This window comes from Microtus pennsylvanicus, chromosome 2 (assembly GCF_037038515.1).
Source record: "Microtus pennsylvanicus isolate mMicPen1 chromosome 2, mMicPen1.hap1, whole genome shotgun sequence".
Lineage (NCBI taxonomy): Eukaryota > Metazoa > Chordata > Mammalia > Rodentia > Cricetidae > Microtus > Microtus pennsylvanicus.
In genome coordinates this window covers 139,544,112-139,566,012 of record NC_134580.1, presented here as the reverse complement: position 1 = coordinate 139,566,012, position 21,901 = coordinate 139,544,112, and the positions used below count along the sequence as shown (strand labels likewise).

Here is a 21,901-nt window from a genome sequence, read left to right as displayed (position 1 = left end):
CTCACCAAGCAGGCTACACTAACTGGCCAGGCTGCCCTGGGATCCCTGGTCTCTTCCTTCCAAAGTCTGGGATTACAATATGTACCACATTCCTGACTCCCACCCCCATCATGGGTTCTTAAGATTGAACCATGCATTCAGGCTCACAGGGCAAGCCTTCACCCCTTGAGACAGTTCTTGGCGATTCTTACCCATTTTGTCTTTGCTTTGTTCCCACGAACCACATCACCAGGGGAAGAACTTTGAATTGTCCTTTAGTTTGGAACCTGGAATTTCCCATAACTGAGTGGCATATGAGTAGTACAGACACTTTTTTTTGTTTGTTTGTTTGTTTGTTTTGGTACTTGCTTTGTTCTGTTTCTTTGTTTGGTTTTGTTTTTCAAGACAGGGTGTCACTGTGTAGCCCTGACTGTCCTGGAACCTACTATGTAGACCAAACTGGCCTCCAACTCAAAGATCTGTCTACCTCTCCCTCCTGAGTAGAATGTCACAACACCTGGCTTGAGACATGGTTTTTAAGAATTAATTCATGAAAGAAGAGGTGTCAGTGAGATGCCTCAATGGGCGAAGGCTTTTGTCACACAAGTCCCACAACCTAAGCTTAATCCCCGCCCCAAACCCACATATGGGTGAAGGAGAAACCAAGTGCACAAAGTTGTCCTCTGATGCCTACATGCTGTGGCGGGCACCCCCATCCAATCGTAATTATAATCACAATAAAATTAGAGAAGATCGCCTGCAGATTGCAGGTCCATTAACTTCAGGAAGAAACACAGAATCCATACAAAATGTCCTTAAATCCTTCTGTGCACATGTGTTTTCTGGCAGATCTCCCTGTGCCTGTCGGCTAAGTGACCCTGGCGTGAACACAAACAATCTTCTCAAAGCCATTTTTCTAATGAGTGGACAGAAGCAAAACCAGGCCATCCTGAAACAGTAAGTTAATAACAGGACCAGGACCAAGAAGTCTTTTCATCTCTTCTTCTTCTTATTGCTTTCTCCCTCATATTTGAGGGGGCAGGGTCTTATGTAGCCCAGGCTGGACTAACTCTTTAGGTAGCCTTGGATCTCTGGTCCTCCTGCCTTCACCTCCAGAGTGTCGGGATGACTGCACATCTATGTGGGGCTGGGGATTCCACCCAGGGCTTCACGATGCCAGTCAAGTACTCTGCTGCCTAAGCCACACCCAGCCCCGTTTTCATTCTGTGCTATATAACACCGTTATGTCTGCGGCTCTGGTTTGCCTGAGTTCTGCAACAGGGAACTGGGCAAATCTTCAATCGTGTCTCCTTGTCCTTCATTGCATCTACCTTCAACTTGTTTCTAGTTTTTTATGTATAGGGGTGTTTTGCCCGCATGAATGAATGTCTGTGTACTGCATGCATGGGTGGTACCAGAAAAGGCCAGAAGAGGAGTCCAAATCTCCTGGGACTGGAGTTAGACATGGTTATACGCAGCTTTGTGACTGGAGGGAATCAAAGCCAGGTCCTCTGGATGAGCACCCAGTGTGGTCTCTCCTCTGCCCACCCTGCCCACCCTGACGGCATATTGGCAAATGAATCCCTTCCGATTACAACAGATTCATTCTGTAGTAAAATTGCCAAATTTGCCCACCCCCACAAAAAATACACAGAGAATCACTAGTTAAGTAAAAAAAACATAATTCTAATATATCCATATTCCTTGTATTCATAGTAATATGTATTCCATAGCAATATAACTATGTTCCATGGGATAGACATGGGTTTGAAAAGACAATAGATAGATCTGTTTTCCCATCATGCCTATACTGGGAACTCTCCTTTAAAATGACTAGCCACAGGCTAATCTTATCAACTAAATCGCAAGACTGGATTGGTAGAAATAAATGGGTCAAATTTTAAACCAAATGAATTGCTTAAGCATATGTCTTCAGCCTTTTATGGAGTCCTGCAGTCTCTGATTGGGGAACTTGAGCTAACAGGGGAGGCAGGACTTATGACATTTACTGACAAGTGTGTGTCAGGGCACACCGGTCACCACGTCTCTTTAGTTTTCCTGTCATGGGTAAATGTTGATGATTCTGTTTTTAATGAAAAATGGAGATTCATGGCTGAGCTGAGACCACACAGCTGGTAACAGGGTGAGCCTGGGAAAACTCATGTCCAACTCCAAACACAAGTGTTCTATCACTCTATCTTTATTCTATCTTTATGCATCAAATTTTCAAGTTTGGCCTGTTAGCACAGGCTTATTATTAACTAGCTCTTAGACCTTAACCCATAATTCTTATCTACATTTGGCCACATGGCTTGGAACCTTTTCTCAGTGCAGCGTTTTCTCTCTCTCTCTCTCTCTCTCTCTCTCTCTCTCTCTCTCTCTCTCTCTCTCTCTCTCTCAGAGAGAGAGAGGCAAAAAGATAAGACTAATGCCAGGGGCTGGGGAGATGGCTCAGCAGTCAAGAGCACCTGCTGCTCTCACAGAGGACCTGAGTTCAGTCTCGGTCCTCACAATCGCATGTAACTCCAGCTCAGGGGCGATCTGATGCTTCTGGCCTCCGAGGATACCCCACACATGTGCTAAATTTACGTAGTATTTCCTTATGGACTTGTAATTCAAGAATAATGGGAATAGTTTATTAATTTCTTTAATTCCTAAAATATTTAGTGGTGTGGAAAAACTAGCTACTTCTCTCTTATGCTTAACATCATAACATTAAATAATTATTTCTATTACTGGTACTGTTTTTTTTCTGTATTAACTCCTTGTATTCTAATCTGTTTTTTATTTTTATAATTATCTGTAAATTCTGTGTAGATGTTTATCTCACTTCCTGTATCTAAAAGCCATTTTGTTGGTACTTTTATTCCTTTTTTAACTACTGGCAGGTTTATCATTGGTCTTAGTGGCTGCTGTTCCTGGGTGTGGCATCTTGTCTCTGTCACCTGTTTTGCCACCTGTTTTTCCCCCTTGGTATGGGTATTGATCTGCTCCTGTCTGCTTGCCATCTATTTTGTTGAATTTGTATGCGAGGACCAGTATTTGCTGCTCCTCTGTTGTACCCTAAAAAAGGTCTCTGTGGGAATGGTTTCCTTCTTTGTCCTATTACTGCCCTCCATGGGTTCCATGGTTGATTCGGTCTTATGGGCAGCCCTGTTCTAGCCTTTCAAGAGGTTTAATTTTCCTTATATTTTGCAAAAATCCTCTTGGTTTCTTACTGACTGGAAATGACAGTACTTTATCATTATCCATCTCTCTGAAGTTTTTGAAAAAATCTATGGCTTCTGCCACTGTTTGGCAATTTTGAATTGGTCCTGCTAAACTCTTCTGAGGTGTGGTGTTGCTCCCTTAATTATCATTTTCTTAAATTGTGGAGTTTGTTTCATTTTATGTGAAATACAATATGCCTAATTTTCTTGTTAGCTGTGTACCTTCCTGGTAGGTCGTCCATTTACCTGCTGCTTCAAACTGGGTAAGATCCATAGTAGGGAATGCATTTCTCCAAGCTGCTGTAATCCAGTCTAATAGGGGGTGGGTATCACCCCGGCTTATGTCCAAACAATGCTCTAGAGCTTCTGCTATACTCAGATTTTCTACTATATTATGGATTTTTCTCATTTCATGTTTTGTCAACATAACTGTGTCTGCACCTTCTCCCCACAGTTTCCCTATCCATGTGGCATCTTCCGTGCCATTTTGGGCATATTCTCGTCTTAACTCACTTAACTCCCCTGGAGTAAATGGTCTTAGCTCCTCTACCCATTCACCTCTGTGCGGTGCAGTATCTTCTATATTTGGTCCATCCCCGATAGGGGTACCCACCATGACCGTCCTTTTAATTTTGTCTTTTTTGTTGCTGTACTTACTGGAAAACATGGAATGGCTTCAGACTGTGGCTGACTGGCCAGGTCTGCCCTACGTCTGGTAATATTCAAGGCTAGCTTTTTGCCCATTAATCTATCTTTATCAATATCTTGTATTGTTTTTACCAATATTGCTGGTATTTTTTTCTTGGGGGCCCTATCTAGGATTGGATTTAGCAACTGTGGATCTGTTAATTCCATCTTTACGTCTGTTGGTTTCATATACCCTATCTTGTCACTAGGTGTCACTGTTGAGATAGAGACCTAGGAAGGGTAAAGTCATGATTCAAACAAAAGTCAGAAAGGGGTGTGGTAAGAAGGGACCTGATACCCTGGCTTACGGGGTGGAGTTCTGTGGGGTGTGGCATTATGGTAGCCTTTTGGAAGAAGAAATGGTTTGTTTTACCCCAAAGGATGAGACAGAAATGGTATACAGTGGAGTGAAAGTCATAAACATAGGTGGGGGGTTGGGGAAGGGAGGGGGTGACAACTTAAATCAAAGGCTTTAATACCCTGTTTCTCTTGCTCGGAATGACAAGCTGGGTACTAAGCTGTGAACCACACATCCCATTTGGCAACCCCTTATTCTCGCTATACCCATAAATCAGTCCAGCTAAAGCACTTTGTTAAAGATAGCAGAGGAGAGGTTGGAGAGATGACTCAGCAGTTAAGAGCACTTGTTGCTCTTGCAGAGGACCCAGGTTCAATCTCCAGCAGGCACGTGGAGGCTCACAGCCATCTTTAACTTCAGTTTCAAGGGATCCAGCTCCCTCCTCTGGTCTCCTAAGCACTGCATGCACGTGGTGCACCACATCCAGGCAAAACATTTATTTACATAAAACAGCAATTAAAAAGTCATTAAATATAATACAGAGAGGCAGAGGCATGCGGATCTCTGAGTTTGAGGCTAGCCTGGTCTACAGATCAAGTTCCAGGAGAGCCAGGGCTATTATACAAATAAACCCTGTGTCAAAACAAAAACAAAAACAAAACAAAACAAAAGCAAACAAACAAAAATAGTAAAGAAGAATAAATCGGCACAAACTGGTAGTTGAGCCTATATGAGTCCACTCAGCAAGACCCTACTCCAAATCTCTCTACAGTGCAGTATTTGAGCATCCTGAATGACGTCCATCGTCACAAGGCAAGGTTAAGATTAGAGAATTAATGAGGAATTGGATCAGGAAGGTGTACCAGGCAGAAAGGGCATGGACACGGGCCCAGGGGCCAGACCCTTAGAGTTACACTGGGTTAGCTTGAAGCAATTGCTCTAGGCAAAAGTCACGGGTTGTTTCATGTTGGGCCATTAAAGAGAAGTCACTGAGGGAAGGGCTGGTGGCCAGTGCTCTCACTTCCCCTCCCAGGCGTTAGGGAACAGCAGGGACTTATGGCTGTCTTGCTCCAGAGATTAGTATTCCCTGCAGGAGATTAGTATTCAAAGGTGTGGGTGGGCCCCTGGGCCATCTGACATTAGCCTCACTGAGTGGAACTGTCTAAAGCTCTGGCTCTCAACACGTGGGTTGACAGCCCCTTGGGAGTTGAATGACCCTTTCACACAGGGTTTACCTTAGACCATTGGAAAACAAAGATATTTACATTTTTGATTTGTAACAATAGCAAAGTTACAGTTATGAAGTAGCAACAAAAATGACTTTATGGTTGGGGGGTCAGCACAACATGAGGAACTGTACTAAAGGGTTGCAGCGTTAGGGAGGTTGAGAACCAATGGTCTGAAGTTACCTGAATGGCCATTTATGGCAGGACTGATCAGCAAACATTTTAATGTATTTTTTCAGTAACAACAACAAAAAGCTCAGTGGATGGACATTTTGAAAACTGTCTCCGTCAACCAGCAGTACTAATAACTTTAACTAAATTTGCTATGGTGTGATTACTTCCTAACAATGCAGTAAATTACCTAGAACAATTTACTGACAAAAATTAAAGCACTGTTCTTTTCTGATTAATTTATTTTTTCAATGTGCATTGGTGCCTTGCCTGCTTGTATGTCTGTATGAAGATGCTATATGCCCTGGAACTGGAGCAATGGGCAGCCATGAGCCACCATGTGGGTGCCGGGAACTGAACCCAGGTCCCTTGGGAGAGCAGCCAGTGCCCTCAACTGCTGAGTCATCTCTCCAGCATGCACACTGCTCTTTTTATGATCAGACGTGGTGACTGGTGTGCCCTGACACACACTTGTCAGTAAATGTTGTAAGTACTGCCTTCCCTGTTACCTCAAGTACCCTAATAAAAAGGGAAAGATAAATGAACACATGTACACAGAAGGATTTAAGGACATTTTGTATGGATTCTGTGTTTCTTCCTGAAGTTAATGGACCTGCAATCTGCAGGGGATCTTCTCTAATTTTATTGTGATTATAATTACGATTGGATGGGGGTGCCCGCCACAGCATGTAGGCATCAGAGGACAACTTTATGCACTTGGTTTCTCCTTCACCTATATGTGGGTTTGGGGCGGGGATTAAGCTTAGGTTGTGGGACTTGTGTGACAAAAGCCTTCGCCCATTGAGGCATCTCACTGACACCTCTTCTTTCATGAATTAATTCTTAAAAACCATGTCTCAAGCCAGGTGTTGTGACATTCTACTCAGGAGGGAGAGGCAGACAGATCTTTGAGTTGGAGGCCAGTTTGGTCTACATAGTAGGTTCCAGGACAGTCAGGGCTACACAGTGACACCCTGTCTTGAAAAACAAAACCAAACAAAGAAACAGAACAAAGCAAGTACCAAAACAAACAAAAAGCAAGCAAACAAAAAAAAGTGTCTGTACTACTCATATGCCACTCAGTTATGGGAAATTCCAGGTTCCAAACTAAAGGACAATTCAAAGTTCTTCCCCTGATGATGTGGTTCGTGGGAACAAAGCAAAGACAAAATGGGTAAGAATCGCCAAGAACTGTCTCAAGGGGTAAAGGCTTGCCTTGTGAGCCTGAATGCATGGTTCAATCTTAAGAACCCATGATGGGGGTGGGAGTCAGGAATGTGGTACATGTTGTAATCCCAGACTTTGGAAGGAAGAGACAGGGGATCCCGGGGCAGCCTGGCCAGTTAGTGTAGCCTACTTGGTGAGTTCCACATCAGAGAAAGACTCACTAAAAATAAATAAATAAATAAATAAATAAATAAATAAAGGTGGGTGTCGCCTGAGGAATAACACCCAAGGATGTCCTCTGACTTCCAACATCAGCACACACATAAACACACACACACACACACGCATGCACGCACAAACGCACACATGCACGGTGTGGGGACTAGAGAAGAGAGAATAAAGGCTGAGGGTTTCAGGTTATGTCTCACTCAGGGATGGCCTATGATTTTAGCTATCCAGCCTAGAATTAGGATTCCAAGTAAAAGAATGTGTCTGGAGTGTCACCAATAAACTTACTTTTTAAGTCTTTCAGACAGTTTCCATATGTTAACTTTCAGTGTTTTGGATAATATTGTCCTTATGCATGGTTTTAATTAGATGTAGTTCACCTTTCTTTTTCTTCCCCCCTTTTCTTTTCCTCAGAGTCCTCACTTCTCAGCATTTGCTTTCATATTTAATTGTGACCTCGCTCTTTCTGAGCATCTTACACGTTACCCTTTTGGTTTTAAATTTTACTGGGCAAATGATAATTATGCATTTTATGGAGTAGAATGGAATGTGAGGAGTGTACATTGTGGGACAATTCAAGATAACACAACCTTGGCTCAGATATCAATGTTTGTAGTGAGAACATCAGATCTATTTCCTTGGCAACTTGGAAACCTACAGCACGTATTATTAACAGTGATCCCCATAAGGCACAAAGATATTAAAACTGACTAGACTGTCTTTGCCTGGTATCTGTGGAAGACATACCTAGGGAAATGGAGTCAGAAGGTAGCAGGGAGAGCACTCGCCATGGGGACCTAAGGTGAAGACCCCAGACCCATGGGAAGTTGGAACAATGCAAGCAACTGTTAAAGCTAGCTCCAACACAGTGAGACCAGTAAAAAGCAAATACCCTAGAGCCTGATTGGCAAGCTGCCCCAGAATACACGGTATAGCAACAAACTGTGAGGAGACTACCTCAAGCACGGTGGAAGAGGAAAAGCATCCCTGGAGACTGCCTTCTGACCCGTCCCCAGCTTCACACACAGTACTGCATTACTCCACATAGAAGACATATCCAGGGCAGGAGTTGGGCATCATGGCTCAGGGCTGTAATAACAGATACTTAGAAAGCAGGAGGATTACAAATTCAAGTCCAGCTAGGACAAAGTGGGACACTGAAAGGGAAGGAGACAGAGACTCAGGAGGAATCATTGAAAAGGAGAAAAGGACACATAGTGGAAAACCACAGATAATTAGGCCAGAGAGGGAGACAAGATGCAGCCAAGGCAGGATGCAGCTCAATTGATCTAATGCTGGCCTAGCATGCCTGAAGTCCCCAGCCCCAGCCCAGTCCCATGTAAACCGGGGGAGGTGATGCAGGTCTGTAATCTCAGCACTGGGGAGGTGGATGCAGAAGGAGCAGAAAACATCTACTTCATTCCAAGTGTGAGACCAGCCTGGGATAGATAGGATCCTGTCTCAAAAGAGAGAGGGGTGGAGAGAGGAGTATTTTTAGGAAGAAGGAAGGATGGGGGAAAAGAGGCAAAGGAAAGAAAGCATTGCTAGACGGTGGTGGCGTACGTCTTTATCCCAGCACTCAGGAGGCAGATGCAGGCAGATCTCTGTGAGTTCAAGGCTAGCTTGGTCTACAAGAGCTAGTTCCAGGACAGGCTTCAAAGCTCCAAAAGCTACAGAGAAAGCCTGTCTCTAAAAACCGAAAAAAAAAGAAAGAAGGAAAGAAAGAAAGAAAGAAAGAAAGAAAGAAAGAAAGAAAGAAGGAAAGAAAGAATGAAAGAAGAGAGGAATCACAGAGCAAAAGGGGTAGGATATTCCCAAACACCAATTTACCCCTGGAAAAAGGAAGGTTCTGGAATCACATAACTTGCTAAGAGATTCTAGGAGACCCTAAGCAAGTACACCCTTCTCCCCAGTAGGCCAGAGAGCCAGAGACCTCAGCTTGCAGAGGTCCAGACCAGAGAGTCAGAGGCCTTTCCTCCACAGTGTTACTGTGGAGACAGCTAGGCCACGGATGGCCTCCGAAAGGGAACATGACTGGCTCATGTCCAGAGTTGCTTTCTTGACGGTTGGGGCACAGAGCCTCAGAGCAGAAGCCGGAGCCACTGACCAGTTCCACCCAGCTTAATGCCTCTGTCCAGACAACTGCTTCTTAGGATGAGACTCTGGGAACTTCTGCCATTCCTGGTCCTCTTCATCTTCTTGTGGGGCATCCAGGAACCTGAGCTGGCTGAGGGGTCCTTTCTCAGTAAGTACTGGGGTACAGTTCTTAATATGGAGAGAAGTAGCTTGATGGGCTCAAAGAACAAAACACACTGCAGATGAGAGGGTTTCCCCATCCCAGTCCCAGACCCTGGTGGGAGTGAGATGTTTGGGGTCACTGTTTCCCCGTCATCCTGGAGAGGTGCCCTGGGTCACACAGGGGTCTCTGTCTGTGACAGCTGACTCTCTATCTTTATAAGGAATTCTTCATGCACTTCAGGACTGGTGTGCATTGAATGGACATTGGGAATTAAGTAGACAAAAGGATCTCCACTTAGGATGAGCCTCTCCCTAGCAGCACCCCAGCAGCTGCCTCGCCTGCCCATGCAGCTCCCCAAAGCTTTCCTGTATTCACAGGACCTTACCTGTGTGCTGAAGAACAGCCTCCAGGGTCCCTTCAGATGGTGAAGCAGGGAGATTTCCTCCTTACCAGCTAAAACACACTGAGCACTTGAAGGTCGTGGGGGAAGTGAGTGATCAGGAGGCCGTGTGACAGGAGCAAATTCCGGGTCCACTCCTTGAGAGCCGTGTGGCCTGCACAAGTCCACAGAGCCATACATGCTCTGGACGCCTCTGCTCGCTCCATGGGACACTTTATCAATATTAATCACTGGAAGTCCTTTATCAGTATTCATCACTGTTCTTTTAGCCCAGGCATCTTGACCAAGGCTTTTCAAACTTTGTTCCATTCGCTTTCAGGATGACAATCTAGGCAAACACCGAGCTACAGGGGCCAACGAAGGCCAAAACCAAATGATCAGAACAGTCCCAAAGGAGCAGGTCCCTCTCTGGGGAATCCTGTAGGGGTGGAGAGAGGGCTGGGGAAGTTTCTGGGGATTAGGTGCTGAGTTGATGCAGGGGGCGATGGGGCCAGTGCTGTGAAAACCTGAGCCCCTGAGGGTTGCCTCTCCTAGTGACAGGTGAGGGGCCAACAAGCTTCCTCACTCTGCAGTGACACTCTGGAACTAGGAAGGGAGAACAATCAATATCTCCTTCAACTCCTCAGGCGACTTCTTCTTTTTCTTTTCCTATAGGAATGTGCCCAAGACACAAAGTGAAGTGTACAGGTGAAAAAACAGACACATGTTCAAGGCACAGAGATTGTCCAAAAAAGAAAAAGTGCTGCCTGTTTGCCTGTAAAAAAGTATGCATGGACCCCAAAATAGGTAACTGTCCGGTTTGCTGAATTGCTTGTACCCTCCTATTTTGGCACTGCCATGCCTTCTGGGTACACTCCTTCCTTCCTATGCTGGTACTGCCGTGTCTGCTCCTGGACCACTGAGGGTTAGAGTTGGACCATGATTAACTTGGCATCTGATTGGTGCAGATTTTGACAGTGATGGACACAGAGACTGTGCTTTTTCATTTTCCTTCCATTTCAGTATATGAAGAAAATAACATCTCTTTTCTTTCTAAAGAAAGATTACTTTTATGTGAGTACTTCAATGTATGATGTATGCCCACCAAATGCATACAGTGCCTCTGGAGGAAAGAAGAGGGCATCATAGCCCCTGGAACTGGTGATATAAATAGTTGTGAGCTGCCATGTGGGTAATGGGAACTGAGCCCAGGTCTTCTGAAGGGGTAGTAAGTGATCATAGTGAGGTATTTATCTAGACCTGGCCTTTCCATTTTGAACCTCAGTTAGCCCTTTTATATGAGGCATATTGTTACTGAGTCATGTGACCCCTTAGCTACTCTCAGGTGCTGTTCTGAGATGCAAGTAGCTACCAAAGTCTCATCAAACAGCAAAAACACGTCTGGCTGTTCATAAATTGAGACAGGTGTCGGGAGTTTCTGGGCTTGTTTGTCCAGGTCTCAGACTAACATAAAACCTAGGACGCCTCCCCTCATCGCGTTAGCCTTCTATACTCTTTTCTCTCTGCTCACATCCTTGAACTACAGACAAGACCCTCAAAACTAGTTGCCCATTTATCAAACAGGAAATATTTACGGGTGCTCATGACACCCAGAATGGGTTCTTCAATGAGGCCACCAAAGCTTTTCCTGGGAAAGCCATATAGGACTTGGAATCTGAAGGATGGGTAGTGTGCAGGCAAACACAGACGCCAGCAAGTGGCTTATGGGAAAACTCTGTGCTAGGAGACATGTGATCAAGCGTGGAAACACTGGGAGGTGGAGAAGGTGGAGATGGTTGAGGATGAGCACTTGGACATCCGGACGTGATCCTCCTCCCTGTGATCCTAACCCCCAACTGTGGTCTACTCAGGTTCTGGTTCCTGAATCAGGGAATTAAGGCTGACCTCAACCTTGACATCTTCCTACCTTAGCCTTTGTGTGTCTGGGGTTCTAAGAGGTGCACCACCATATCTGGTGATTCATCTACACTTAACTCCCTCACTGGTGTGTGACATCAGGGAGTGGCTTCATCACTCCAAGTCTCATGCCCTCTACCTGCACAAGGAGAACAGAAAGAGGGCCGCCACACCAGAGGAAATGTCAACATGTGTCAAAGGCTAAGACCCATGGCCAGCACTTTAATAGCTAAGATTTCATGATTGTAATGGAATTTTCCAGTGGTGAAATCAGTGGTTCTAAGTGCTTAAGTTTGGGATCTTTCTCTCTTTTCTTACTTCCTTTTTCCTTCCTTCCTTTCTTCCTTTCTTCTTCCTTCTTTCCCTCCATCTTTCCTTTTTCCTTCTCTCTTTTCTTCCTTCCTTCTTTCCTCCCGTCCTTCCTTCTTTCCTTCCATCCTTCCTGCCTTCCTTTGTTTTTTTTTTTATTTCTGAGAACATTCCTGAAACATCCATTTTTTTGCCAAAGATCTGCTCAGTACTGCTTTAGAGGGCTATGGTACAGTATTTGCTCATGAAGAACTGTTTTCCTGCAGTCAGAAAATATGGATAATCACACGATAAATCTTCATCACAGACATAAAAGAGATGCATTAAAATCAAGGGGTAAAGCATGGACCCAGGAGACATCAGAAAGGCAATGATGCTGGGACTGTTTAGATATTGTAGGCGTGGTCTTCTGTATAGCTCAGGGCAACCTTGAAATCGCTGCAATCCTCCTGCCTCCACTTCCCAAGTGCTGGGACATCAGGCAAATGCCACCACACCTGGTTACTGGAAGGGTTTTGAAGAATGAATAGGAGTGTGCCTAGTTAGCCAGAGCAGCTCGGGCATTGAGCAGGTGTGAAGGTGCGGAGACTGGGGAGTAGGCTGACTTTCAAGTACAATTTGAAAGGATGAGCATTAAGAGCAGCAAAAGAGAGAAGCTGTGGAGTGGGAGGTATGGACTTTGGGGTTGGAAGATAACTGTTCTGAGCCAGTGCATCAGCTCCTCTGACGTCTAGTGGACTGGAGATATTTTTACTTAGATGGTGGCCATTCCTGGCAGAAAGGAAAGAGACAGCCATCCTTGCCGTGTATGAGGCCAAGTCATCAAGCAGTCATCATTCAGATGCTGAGGAGACACAATGGCCACGTCTGCTCCTGGGATGGTCCTGTCCCGACCAGCAAGGTGGTTCTTTGTGTTGACATCCTGCAGCTGAGAAAAAGAAGATAAAGAGGCTGAAGTGACTGGTCAGATCCCAGAGAACCGGAAGCACAGCTCTGACCTAGACAAAGAGAGCATGGACAGAGGAAGGGGGCGGGGTTGTTCCTGAGGAGACAGGCATCCAAATATCTGTCTTCCATTTTTTCCCCACAGATGTATGCAGTCTGCCAAAGGATAGTGGCCCCTGCCTGTTTGAAGTTCCACGCTGGTATTATAATAAAGAAACTGGGCTCTGTACTGAATTCATCTATGGTGGTTGCCAGGGAAACCTTAACAACTTTGAAAGTGAAAGTGTCTGCAAATCCATCTGTAAAAAATGATGTAAGTGCTAAAGGTCCCCAGTCTGCATTTATACTAAAGTTAAACAGCAATCTGAGCATCAGTCCTTTCCAAGGCCTGGGCAGTCAAGAAGGTGCAAATGGAAGGACCAGGAAAAGAGAGGATAGGAGGGAGGCAGTGGGCAAAGGGAAGCCTGCAAGTCTGAGGGGAGCAGTGGGAAAAGAAAGGACACAGGAGCAGGGAGCACCTGACCCAACTCAGAGGAGGAGCATGTGAGCTGCCGTGGTCACCACACTGAGTTAACAGGTATAAAGTGGTATAAATTAGAAGGCACGAGCTGGGCCCGGCACACACATCACTTCTGGTTTCCCTGCTTGCCCGGGGATGTGAAAATCTTCCCATCCCTTTCCATTTGCTGAAGGATCTGGTTCCTACGGTGACTGAAGCCCAGCATCTCCATCCTTACCCTTGTGTCTTACAGATCTGTCTCCCTGGATATGACAATGTTGAGCTGCAGGAAGCTCCTGGTCTTGGCAATTTGAGACTTCCTTCTGTGAGTCCAAGGATACTCTAGATTGGCTGACAGCAGTCAAGTCTTAGCCACTAAGATTCTGGCTGCTCCCACAACAGAATTGCAGAATTTGCTTATTCTCTTTCCCTCACCCCAGCGTCTCTTCAAACGTAATGCCCTAAAAAGTTTTGACCCCTTCTCAGTGTAAGACCCTGTGACCTCAAATTCCGGGGCTCTCATTTATTCCTATGAAGACTCTAGTTCCTCCTAATAAAAAGATCATGTGAGTTTTGATGTCTCAGATTCTGAATAACTCCTCTGTTGTCTGCAGGTATTCACATCTGTTAAAAGCCGTCTGCATGCAGATCTTCACGTCAGTTCACAGCTCTCTGCATGCAGATGTTCACGTCTGTTCACTGCCTTCTGTATGCAGATGTTCACGTCTGTTCACAGCCCTCTATGCAGATGTTCACGTCTGTTCACAGCACTCTGTATGCAGATGTTCACGTCTGTTCACAGCCCTCTGTATGCAGATGTTCACATCTGTTCACAGCCCTCTGTATGCAGATGTTCACGTCTGTTCACTGCCTTCTGTATGCAGATGTTCACGTCTGTTCACAGCCCTCTGTATGCAGATGTTCACGTCTGTTCACAGCCCTCTGTATGCAGATGTTCACGTCTGTTCACAGCCCTCTGTATGCAGATGTTCACGTCTGTTCACAGCCCTCTGTATGCAGATGTTCACGTCTGTTCACAGCCCTCTGTATGCAGATGTTCACGTCTGTTCACAGCCCTCTGTATGCAGATGTTCACGTCTGTTCACAGCACTCTGTATGCAGATGTTCACGTCTGTTCACAGCCCTCTGTATGCAGATGTTCACATCTGTTCACATCCCTCTCTATGCAGATGTTCACTTCTGTTCACAGCCTTTTGCATGCAATGTTCACATCTGTTCACACCCCTGTATGCAGATTTTCATGTTGTTCACAGCTCTCTGTGTTCAGATGTCCCTGTCTGTTCAGAGGACTCAATATGTTAGCCCCATCTGGTCTTGGTCCTCTGTATAAATTCTCAGATAACAACTGTGTTGTAAGGGCCTGCTTGTATGTCCTGGCCACTCAGAACTGAAATAATCACACAGAAACCATATTATTTAAACACTGCTTGGCCCCTTAGCTCTAGGTTCTTATTGGCTAACATTACATATTAATTTAACCCATTTCTATTAATCTGTGTGTCACCACATGGCTGTGCGTACTGCCTATTTTCCGGCATCAGTGTGTGGCAGGACTCCATGGCTTCTCTCTGACTCTGCTCTTCTTTTTCCCAGCATTCAGTTCTTTCTTTCCTGCTTACCTAAGTTCTGTCCTGCTAAAGGTCCAAAGCAGTTTCTTTATTCATTAATGGTAATCATAGCATACAGAGGAAAATCCCACATCACGACAGGTTATGAATCTTCTACTAACAGCAAAAGGAGGAGAAGTGTGAAAATCATGACAATTGTGGATCAGGGGAAATGTATCTATCCTGTAGTGCTACAGAACTGAGAAAGAGAAGAGACAGCACCCCTTACTGGAGGCTCATTTGATAAATGCTTGGAAATAGAGGAGAAAATATCTCAAGTAAGAACAGAGTTCACCATCAACTTTTTAAAGATTTAGTGTGTGTGTGTGTGTGTGTGTGTGTGTGTGTAGCTGGGGTCCCAGTGACGATGCGCCATCGAAAGTGGGTGCTCGTTATGACACTTGAGTCCTTCATAAGAGAAGCGCATGCTCTCAACCCTGAGCCATCTCTGCGGTCCCTTCACTCTGCTCTTACCTGTGAAGAACTCCCAACCAAGCTTCCGTTAGAACTGACTTATGGAGTGTTTACGAGATGATTCCTTGGGGGTGAAAGTCCTTGCCAGGGATAAAGGTGTTTGTTGTGCAAGCCTGGCAGACAGTGTGAGTTCAATCCCTGTAACACCCACACAGCAGGCTGAGAAATCAGCGCCAGAGCATCATCTTCTGATGTCCACTTTCATTTACACTGTTACACACTCTCTCACACACACAGTTACATACACGTCATACACATAAGCAATAATAAAAATAGTAGTAGTTAGTTTCATTGAAAAACACCTTTTTCTGGATGCAGGTACAACTCGCTGGTAGAGTCTAGCATTTTTGAGGGACTGGCTTCTGTCCCCAGCAAAACACAGACCGACAGACAGACAGACACATACACACACACACACACACAGTGTGTAACACGGGGAGATTTGTTTCCCTTTTAAATAATTGTTGCTTCAATTGGTGGGGGGGTCTGCCGAGGCAGATGTGTGGCAACACTCAGGAGTCAGCTCTCGCTTTCCCTTTTGTGTCCCAGAAATTGAACCGGATGTTTTAGGGTTGGCAAGCAGCACTTTTTACCTGCTGAGCTATCTGGCAGACTCTGAGTGTCTTGTTTTCTATTTTAAAGATTTTTTTTCTCATATTCCTAGAAACTTTCAGGCACGTGTTTTTCTGGCTCAATACGTTGAAAAAGTTGCCTCCTTCCACATCTCTCCAGAGTCAGGGATGTGAGCTCCAGAGTCAAACCTCTACCCTCATGCCTCAGTTCAAAGTAGCTAGACAGTATGCAATGGGATTAGTCCCTGCAGCTAGTATGTTATGTGTTGAAGGTCAAGCTGGGAAACAGAGTGCAGGGTGCTCTTTAAGCCCGCCAAACACTGGTTCTGTGTACACACATGGAAGCGAAAGCTCTTGAGAACCACTTGAGTAGCTTTTCCTCAGATGACTGGAAACAAGGTCTTCAGTTCAGAATAGAGAGTGGGCCTGGGGGAAGATGCCAGAACCAGTCAGACCAGGAGAATAGACATGCTAAGCCAGAAAGAGTTGAGGAAGTTGAAGAGACAACTGAGACCAGGACATGTGCAAGAGCCCTTGGGTGCGTGCACAGAAGGTGAGTGACTCAGAAGAGCCATCCAGGAGGAAGGGGAGCTCAGAACAACTGGATGACGAAAGGGGAAGAAGTACAACAGCAAGGCCACACAGAGGTCCAAGTGTCCCCAGGAAGCTGGAGGCAGGCTAGAGTCAACACTAGCAAGGTCCGGGTTGGATTTCATAATCTCGAAGATTCCCTGTCTGTGCCTCTTGATCACTAGGAGGTGATTCCACATTATTTGCTTAACCTTCTTGGGCTTAAACGTAGCATTCAGATGTCTTCTCCAGCACTGCATAGGAAATCTCTAAAAGATGGGACCACCTAGGCCTTACTTTCTAGAGATTCTGATGTAGTTCATCGCCCATATTTTCTGAATGGTACACAAGTGTGCACTCTAGATGAGCACCATCCTTAGCTTCAGGCTGCCCTTGCTGGATGTGCCAAGAGCGGTGTGAAGGGCAGGAAGCAGCCGGGGGCTCCTGAAGTGAGCCACGTGGATCCCAGACCCCCATCCAATTCACTGTGCCATCCTACCTGATATAATTCTGTTATCCAGTGAAACCAGGAGGCTGGCACAGACGTGTGGGCCTTCTCTTTCTAAAGTTACCTAGTTCTAAATCCCAAGAAGATCTTGCCTCCTGAGTAAGTCCTGATGATGGGTGCTCAGCGTCGAGACGTGGAGCCCTGTGTTAGCTACCTGCTGCCACGGAACCTCTATCTGGAGGTCACAAATCTGACATGCGGTATCAAGGTTCTTGGAGCCTCACCAGGCTGAGAACACAGAGCCAATCAGGGCTGTTGTTCTCAGCTGGGACTCTGGGTCTGTTTCTTGGATCACTTGTAGTGCAATCATCAGTGTCTTACAGTTTTAGTTCTGGGGTGCTCGTTTCTATAGTGATGCCAGTCTCTAAAGGCCACGCCCACTTCCTGGCACTTAGCCTTGTACCAGGGTCAAAGGTGCATGTTGGAACATTCCCATGGTTTGAATATCTCTACCGTCTCTGCCAGCCGGAAAAATCCTGCTTTTAAGAGATGCTGTAGGTTGGGTTGGCACAGTTAGATTATCTCTGTGTCTTAAGGTGAGCCAGTTTAGGACTTGAATTGCATCTACAAAGTCCCCCATAGCACACCCAAATTAGTGCTTGACCCAATAACAAGAGTACAGGGTCATTGGGGCACAACTTAAGAATTATGGCCACCACAAACCACGAAGCCAGGAGGTCATACCATGCCCTTAAAAGGGAGGAAGCAACCTCATAACTGCCCGGATTTGACCCATTGCCAAGGAGTGTGTCATGGGCATCATCCACTCAATTCCTACGAGCAAACTCTAAGGTAGGGATCACCATTCTCGTCTTATAGATGGGAAACTTATGACTCAGACAATGAAAAGTGTTTTTAAATATTATTTGTCTGGTTAATGTTGGAGCCAAGCTAGCAGGACCAGAGCTGTCTGATGGGGGTAGCTCCTTCCTCTGCCCCACACACCGTTTCTCTCTAACTAACTCAGAGAACCCTGCAACTGAACACAGACTGGTCCTGAGTTTACACAAGATGTCAGGGACCCAAGTCGGCACCCCTGGCTCCTCTTTCTACCATGCAGTGCGTCCTCTGAGCAACCTCCCTTGTAGACTGTGGCGCCGGAGGCAGAGGACACAAGGGGATGCAAGGGTTAACGTCATCAGGTCACAAGGCAGTAACTCGTTCATTTAAGACAGATGGCTTTGTCTCCACCTAGTTACATGCCTTGGACTCCAAGATGGCTTTCTTCAGTTACTCGAGCACAAACTCCTGATTCGGCTTCACTGGAAGGAACCAAGGGTGGGGAGACAGCTGTGCCTGAGTACAAGCAAGGGAAGAACTGAGGGTCGGGGTAGATGACAAAGGGCTGAGATCTTCACAGCTCCCCTTTGCCGTGGAGGAAAGGAGCCATAGTGTTCAAGGATGTGAACCTGGGTCTTTCTTTCTTGCAGAGAAAGTGGGCGAGTGCCCCAGCAAGCGGTTGGAATGCGGAAGTAGGGTTCCAAACCCTTGTACAACAGACTTCAACTGTGAGGCACATTTCAAGTGTTGTTCTTTCTCCTGTGGGAATTTATGCATAGATCCTTATGAAGGTACTGGCATCCAGGCGGGAGGCAGAAAACTAGCCAAACAATCCTTTCAGATGGCAGGACCATACGCCAGTGTTTAAGCCTTTCTCATTCTGTAATTTAACTCTCTGCATTCAAGTACAAGTCAGGCGTCCAGGTGTAGTGGTTACCAAGTCATTAGTACTGATGCTAGACTTTTTTTGTAGGACCCTCAATCATTCATCCATAACTAGTGCCTTTTCTATGTCCACCATGCGTTAAAGCTATTGTTTGTAAAAAGTCAAACTTCATGCTAATTGTTGTTTGAAAAATGAAGCATCCATCAACCAACCCAGAGACTCATTCATTCATTCCATAATTTTACAAAGATCTCACTGATATATTAAGATAGGAGCCAGGTGTGGTGGCACATGCTTTTAATTTGAGTACTTGGGAGGCAAAGGCAGGTGGAGCTCTTTGAATTACACAACAGTCTGGTCTACACAGAGAGACTTTGTCTCAAAAGGGAAAAATAAATGAACATATGTATGTACATACATATATATATATATACACACATATATGTATACACACAGTATATATATAAAGATAATATTGCCTCTCCATATCTCAAAATTGAAATTACACAGGGGACATGAAAGGAGGTAACCTGTGCACCTGCTGGGTGGAAGTGTTTAATAACCCACACTCTCTGTTAAATCAAAGCCTTATGAGATCAACTTTTGCTTTTTTTTTTTTGGTTAAGGCTACCATGAATACACTTGCTGAACAAGTTGTGTTTATTGCTCATGACCGTCATGGAGCATGTTCATCATAGATAGAGTCATGAGGCATCTGTCTCAGTAAAGATCTGTTTGACTCCATCAGAGGATTTGGGCTTGGATTGGGTGGTTCACAGAGGGCTAGAGAAGTGAGGGTTAGCCTTACATCAGATATTGTCCAAAGATGGGTTCATTCTATGACTGAGCATCTATGGCTCTTATCTCTAAATAGTGGTTCTTATCTCTAAAGGGGGCATTTAGAATGAGGATAACTTATCCTCTCAAAGCTCAAGACATTCAGGAAGGCTGATCTGCTCCGGTGTGGTTTTGTAATGTCCTCTATAAGAAATTGGCAATGCTAAGAAGAAGAGCCAGGACAAGAAATCTTTTTAGAAAGATTTGCTTATATTTCATGTGTGTGGTTGTCTTGCCTGCATGTATGTATAGATACCATGTTTTCCTGGTGCCTGCCGAGGTCAGAAGAGGTTACCAGATCCCCTGGAACTGGAGGAATAAACAATTGTGAGCCCCATGTGGGTGCTATGAATCATGCCTATGTATTATAAAAAGAAAATTTAGTTGAAAGCTCTCGCTGTGCTTGCAGAACATGCCATGTTCAATTTCAGGAGATCTGTCTCCCTCTTCTGGCTTCAGAGGCTACTGCACACATGGTACCTAACCATACCAGAGCACAGAACACACATATACACAAAATTAAGTTGGGGGTGGGATTAAAAGAAAAACTGTTACTGCTACATTTGCTTATTTTTATTTTGGGGGGAGGCTGCAATGTCATGTTTGTGGAAATCAGCAGACAACGTGTGCGAGTCAGTTCCTCCCTGGAGATCAACTTAGGTCATCAGGGTTAGTACCAGGCAAATGCCCTAACTGGCCGAGCCCACCTCCTTCATCCACCTACATCTTTTTTTCACCGACTTTTTCTATGAGCAGAGCAGTAAAACTAGGGATTATGATGAGGGCTTGTGACAGGAGCCTGACCTCTTTTCATGCCCACGTTTTACACTCTTGCTTTCTTCCTCACCTCAGAACCCTGCATGTTACCCTCAGACGCAGGGGGCTGCCATGACTATCAGACTCGCTGGTATTTTGACTCTGAGAAGCATTATTGCAGACCTTTTACATACAGTGGATGTCATGGGAATTCCAACAACTTCCTCAGCAAGATGGACTGCAAGAATGCCTGCATGTTAATTGGTAAGAGCCATGTCCCTAGTAACCTGAGGTCCTCGCTTAACTACTAACATTATACCAGTCTAGCTATAGAGCGTCAGGCTGTGAGGCTAATCTGCCTTAGATCCAAGCCAAGGCTCTTTCGCTTTCTGTAAGAGGCCTTCATGAGTTTTGGCTGAGATATAAAATGAAGACGTCAACAGAATTTACACGATGGATTTGTTGTGACCAGAAACAGATGACATAAGAATTGTGAGTCTGGAAATGAGGGCAAGTAAGTAGATAGGAGGCCTCCAGAAGCCAGGCCACACCTTGAAGTGTTCCTGTGGGCTGCCCCTTCTCCCCAATCACTTTGGCAGGCATACACAGGGAAGTCTTGTGCTCAGAGAATGACAAGGGGAAGGCGTGGTCCTTCCTCCTCCGAGCCACATCCCATCAGAAGAGGTGACTTTCCAAACGGTCTCTATTTTAATGTCTCCCACCCACCTAGGCTTCCATTGTCTACAGGTAAACGCTTAGACTCCTTGGACTCACTACCAAAGCTCTCTAGCTTCCAAGTAGCATTGAGTAATCTCAGGAGTCCAGCCTCTTCCCCTCTTTTGAGCAATCAGGCACGTGCCTCGGGTTTTCTCTGTCCAAATGTGGTTTTCATACCATTCTCCTGAACACTCTAATTCTCCTTGGCCCTTACTCAAGGTCTTAAACTGCTTTTTCAACTCTCATGTTTTCACTCCACCTACCCATGACTTCTCTATTCTTGAAGTCTTCCCCAACCCCGCAAAATGAGACAACACGCAAAACTTGCTCATAAACATTGGCCTGTGGAACCTGAAGTTCAAGTCTAACTCTTTGGAGGAAGATGTCTTTTCACACCAACCTGCTGAGCATCATCCTGAGGAAGCAGAATAGACATAGACAGGTCTGTTCCAAACCCCAGGGAGTAGCTGTAGACCTGGGTGAGTGAGGTAGAGGTAAATTCTCAGATTTGCTCTTCAGTGCAACCATCAGGACCAATAACGTTGGGAGCCAGTGTGCTGTGGGGTTTATGTATTAAACAATGTGGATTAAAATCTTACTTCCCTCTGTCCACTGCAAGTTTCTTTGTCTTCTTGATTCTGGAAGAGCAATTGGCTTGCTGAATTGTTGATAGGATTCTGTGCCAACAGAGATATAAAAGGCATGCCATTCTGGTCTTCCTGGTGTGGCAACTGCGGATCTTCCAAATGTATGTGTCCACCTTGGAAGAGATATGATCGACTTATTGGCACTGTATTTCTAAAGTTTTCTTAGTCAGGTTGACAAATATTCTGTTGTCAACACTTTGTTTTGTTTGTTTGTTCTCACTCTATAGCCCAGGCTAGCTGGTAACTTGTGGCAAGTCTTCTGCCTCAGTCATG

The 21,901-nt window shown here is 45.3% G+C and overlaps 2 protein-coding genes across 2 annotated transcripts in view; both read left to right on the top strand.

Annotated features, from left to right (window-relative positions):
• Window positions 1-9,089: 9,089 nt before the first annotated feature.
• On the top strand, window positions 9,090-13,066 carry LOC142845169 (WAP four-disulfide core domain protein 6A-like). The gene is made up of 3 exons (XM_075963933.1): window positions 9,090-9,210; window positions 10,259-10,390; window positions 12,900-13,066. Exons 1-3 carry the CDS (start codon window positions 9,090-9,092, stop codon window positions 13,064-13,066), a joined length of 420 nt encoding a protein of 139 aa, XP_075820048.1.
• A 4,051-nt stretch (window positions 13,067-17,117) lies between these two features.
• Wfdc8 (WAP four-disulfide core domain 8) overlaps window positions 17,118-21,901 on the top strand; it is a 43,160-nt gene continuing 38,376 nt past the window's right edge. Inside the window, 3 exon segments of the mRNA XM_075962866.1 lie at window positions 17,118-17,205; window positions 18,436-18,477; window positions 20,361-20,528. Of these exon segments, the coding sequence (XP_075818981.1) occupies window positions 17,118-17,205; window positions 18,436-18,477; window positions 20,361-20,528 (298 nt within the window).

Coding starts and splice junctions, on each gene's coding strand:
- LOC142845169 (XM_075963933.1), top strand. CDS start 9,090: ATGCCTCTGTCCAGACAACTGCTTCTTAGGATGAGACTCTGGGAACTT. Junction 9,211..10,258: donor GGCTGAGGGGTCCTTTCTCA/GTAAGTACTGGG, acceptor CTTTTCCTATAG/GAATGTGCCCAAGACACAAA. Junction 10,391..12,899: donor ATGCATGGACCCCAAAATAG/GTAACTGTCCGG, acceptor TTTTCCCCACAG/ATGTATGCAGTCTGCCAAAG.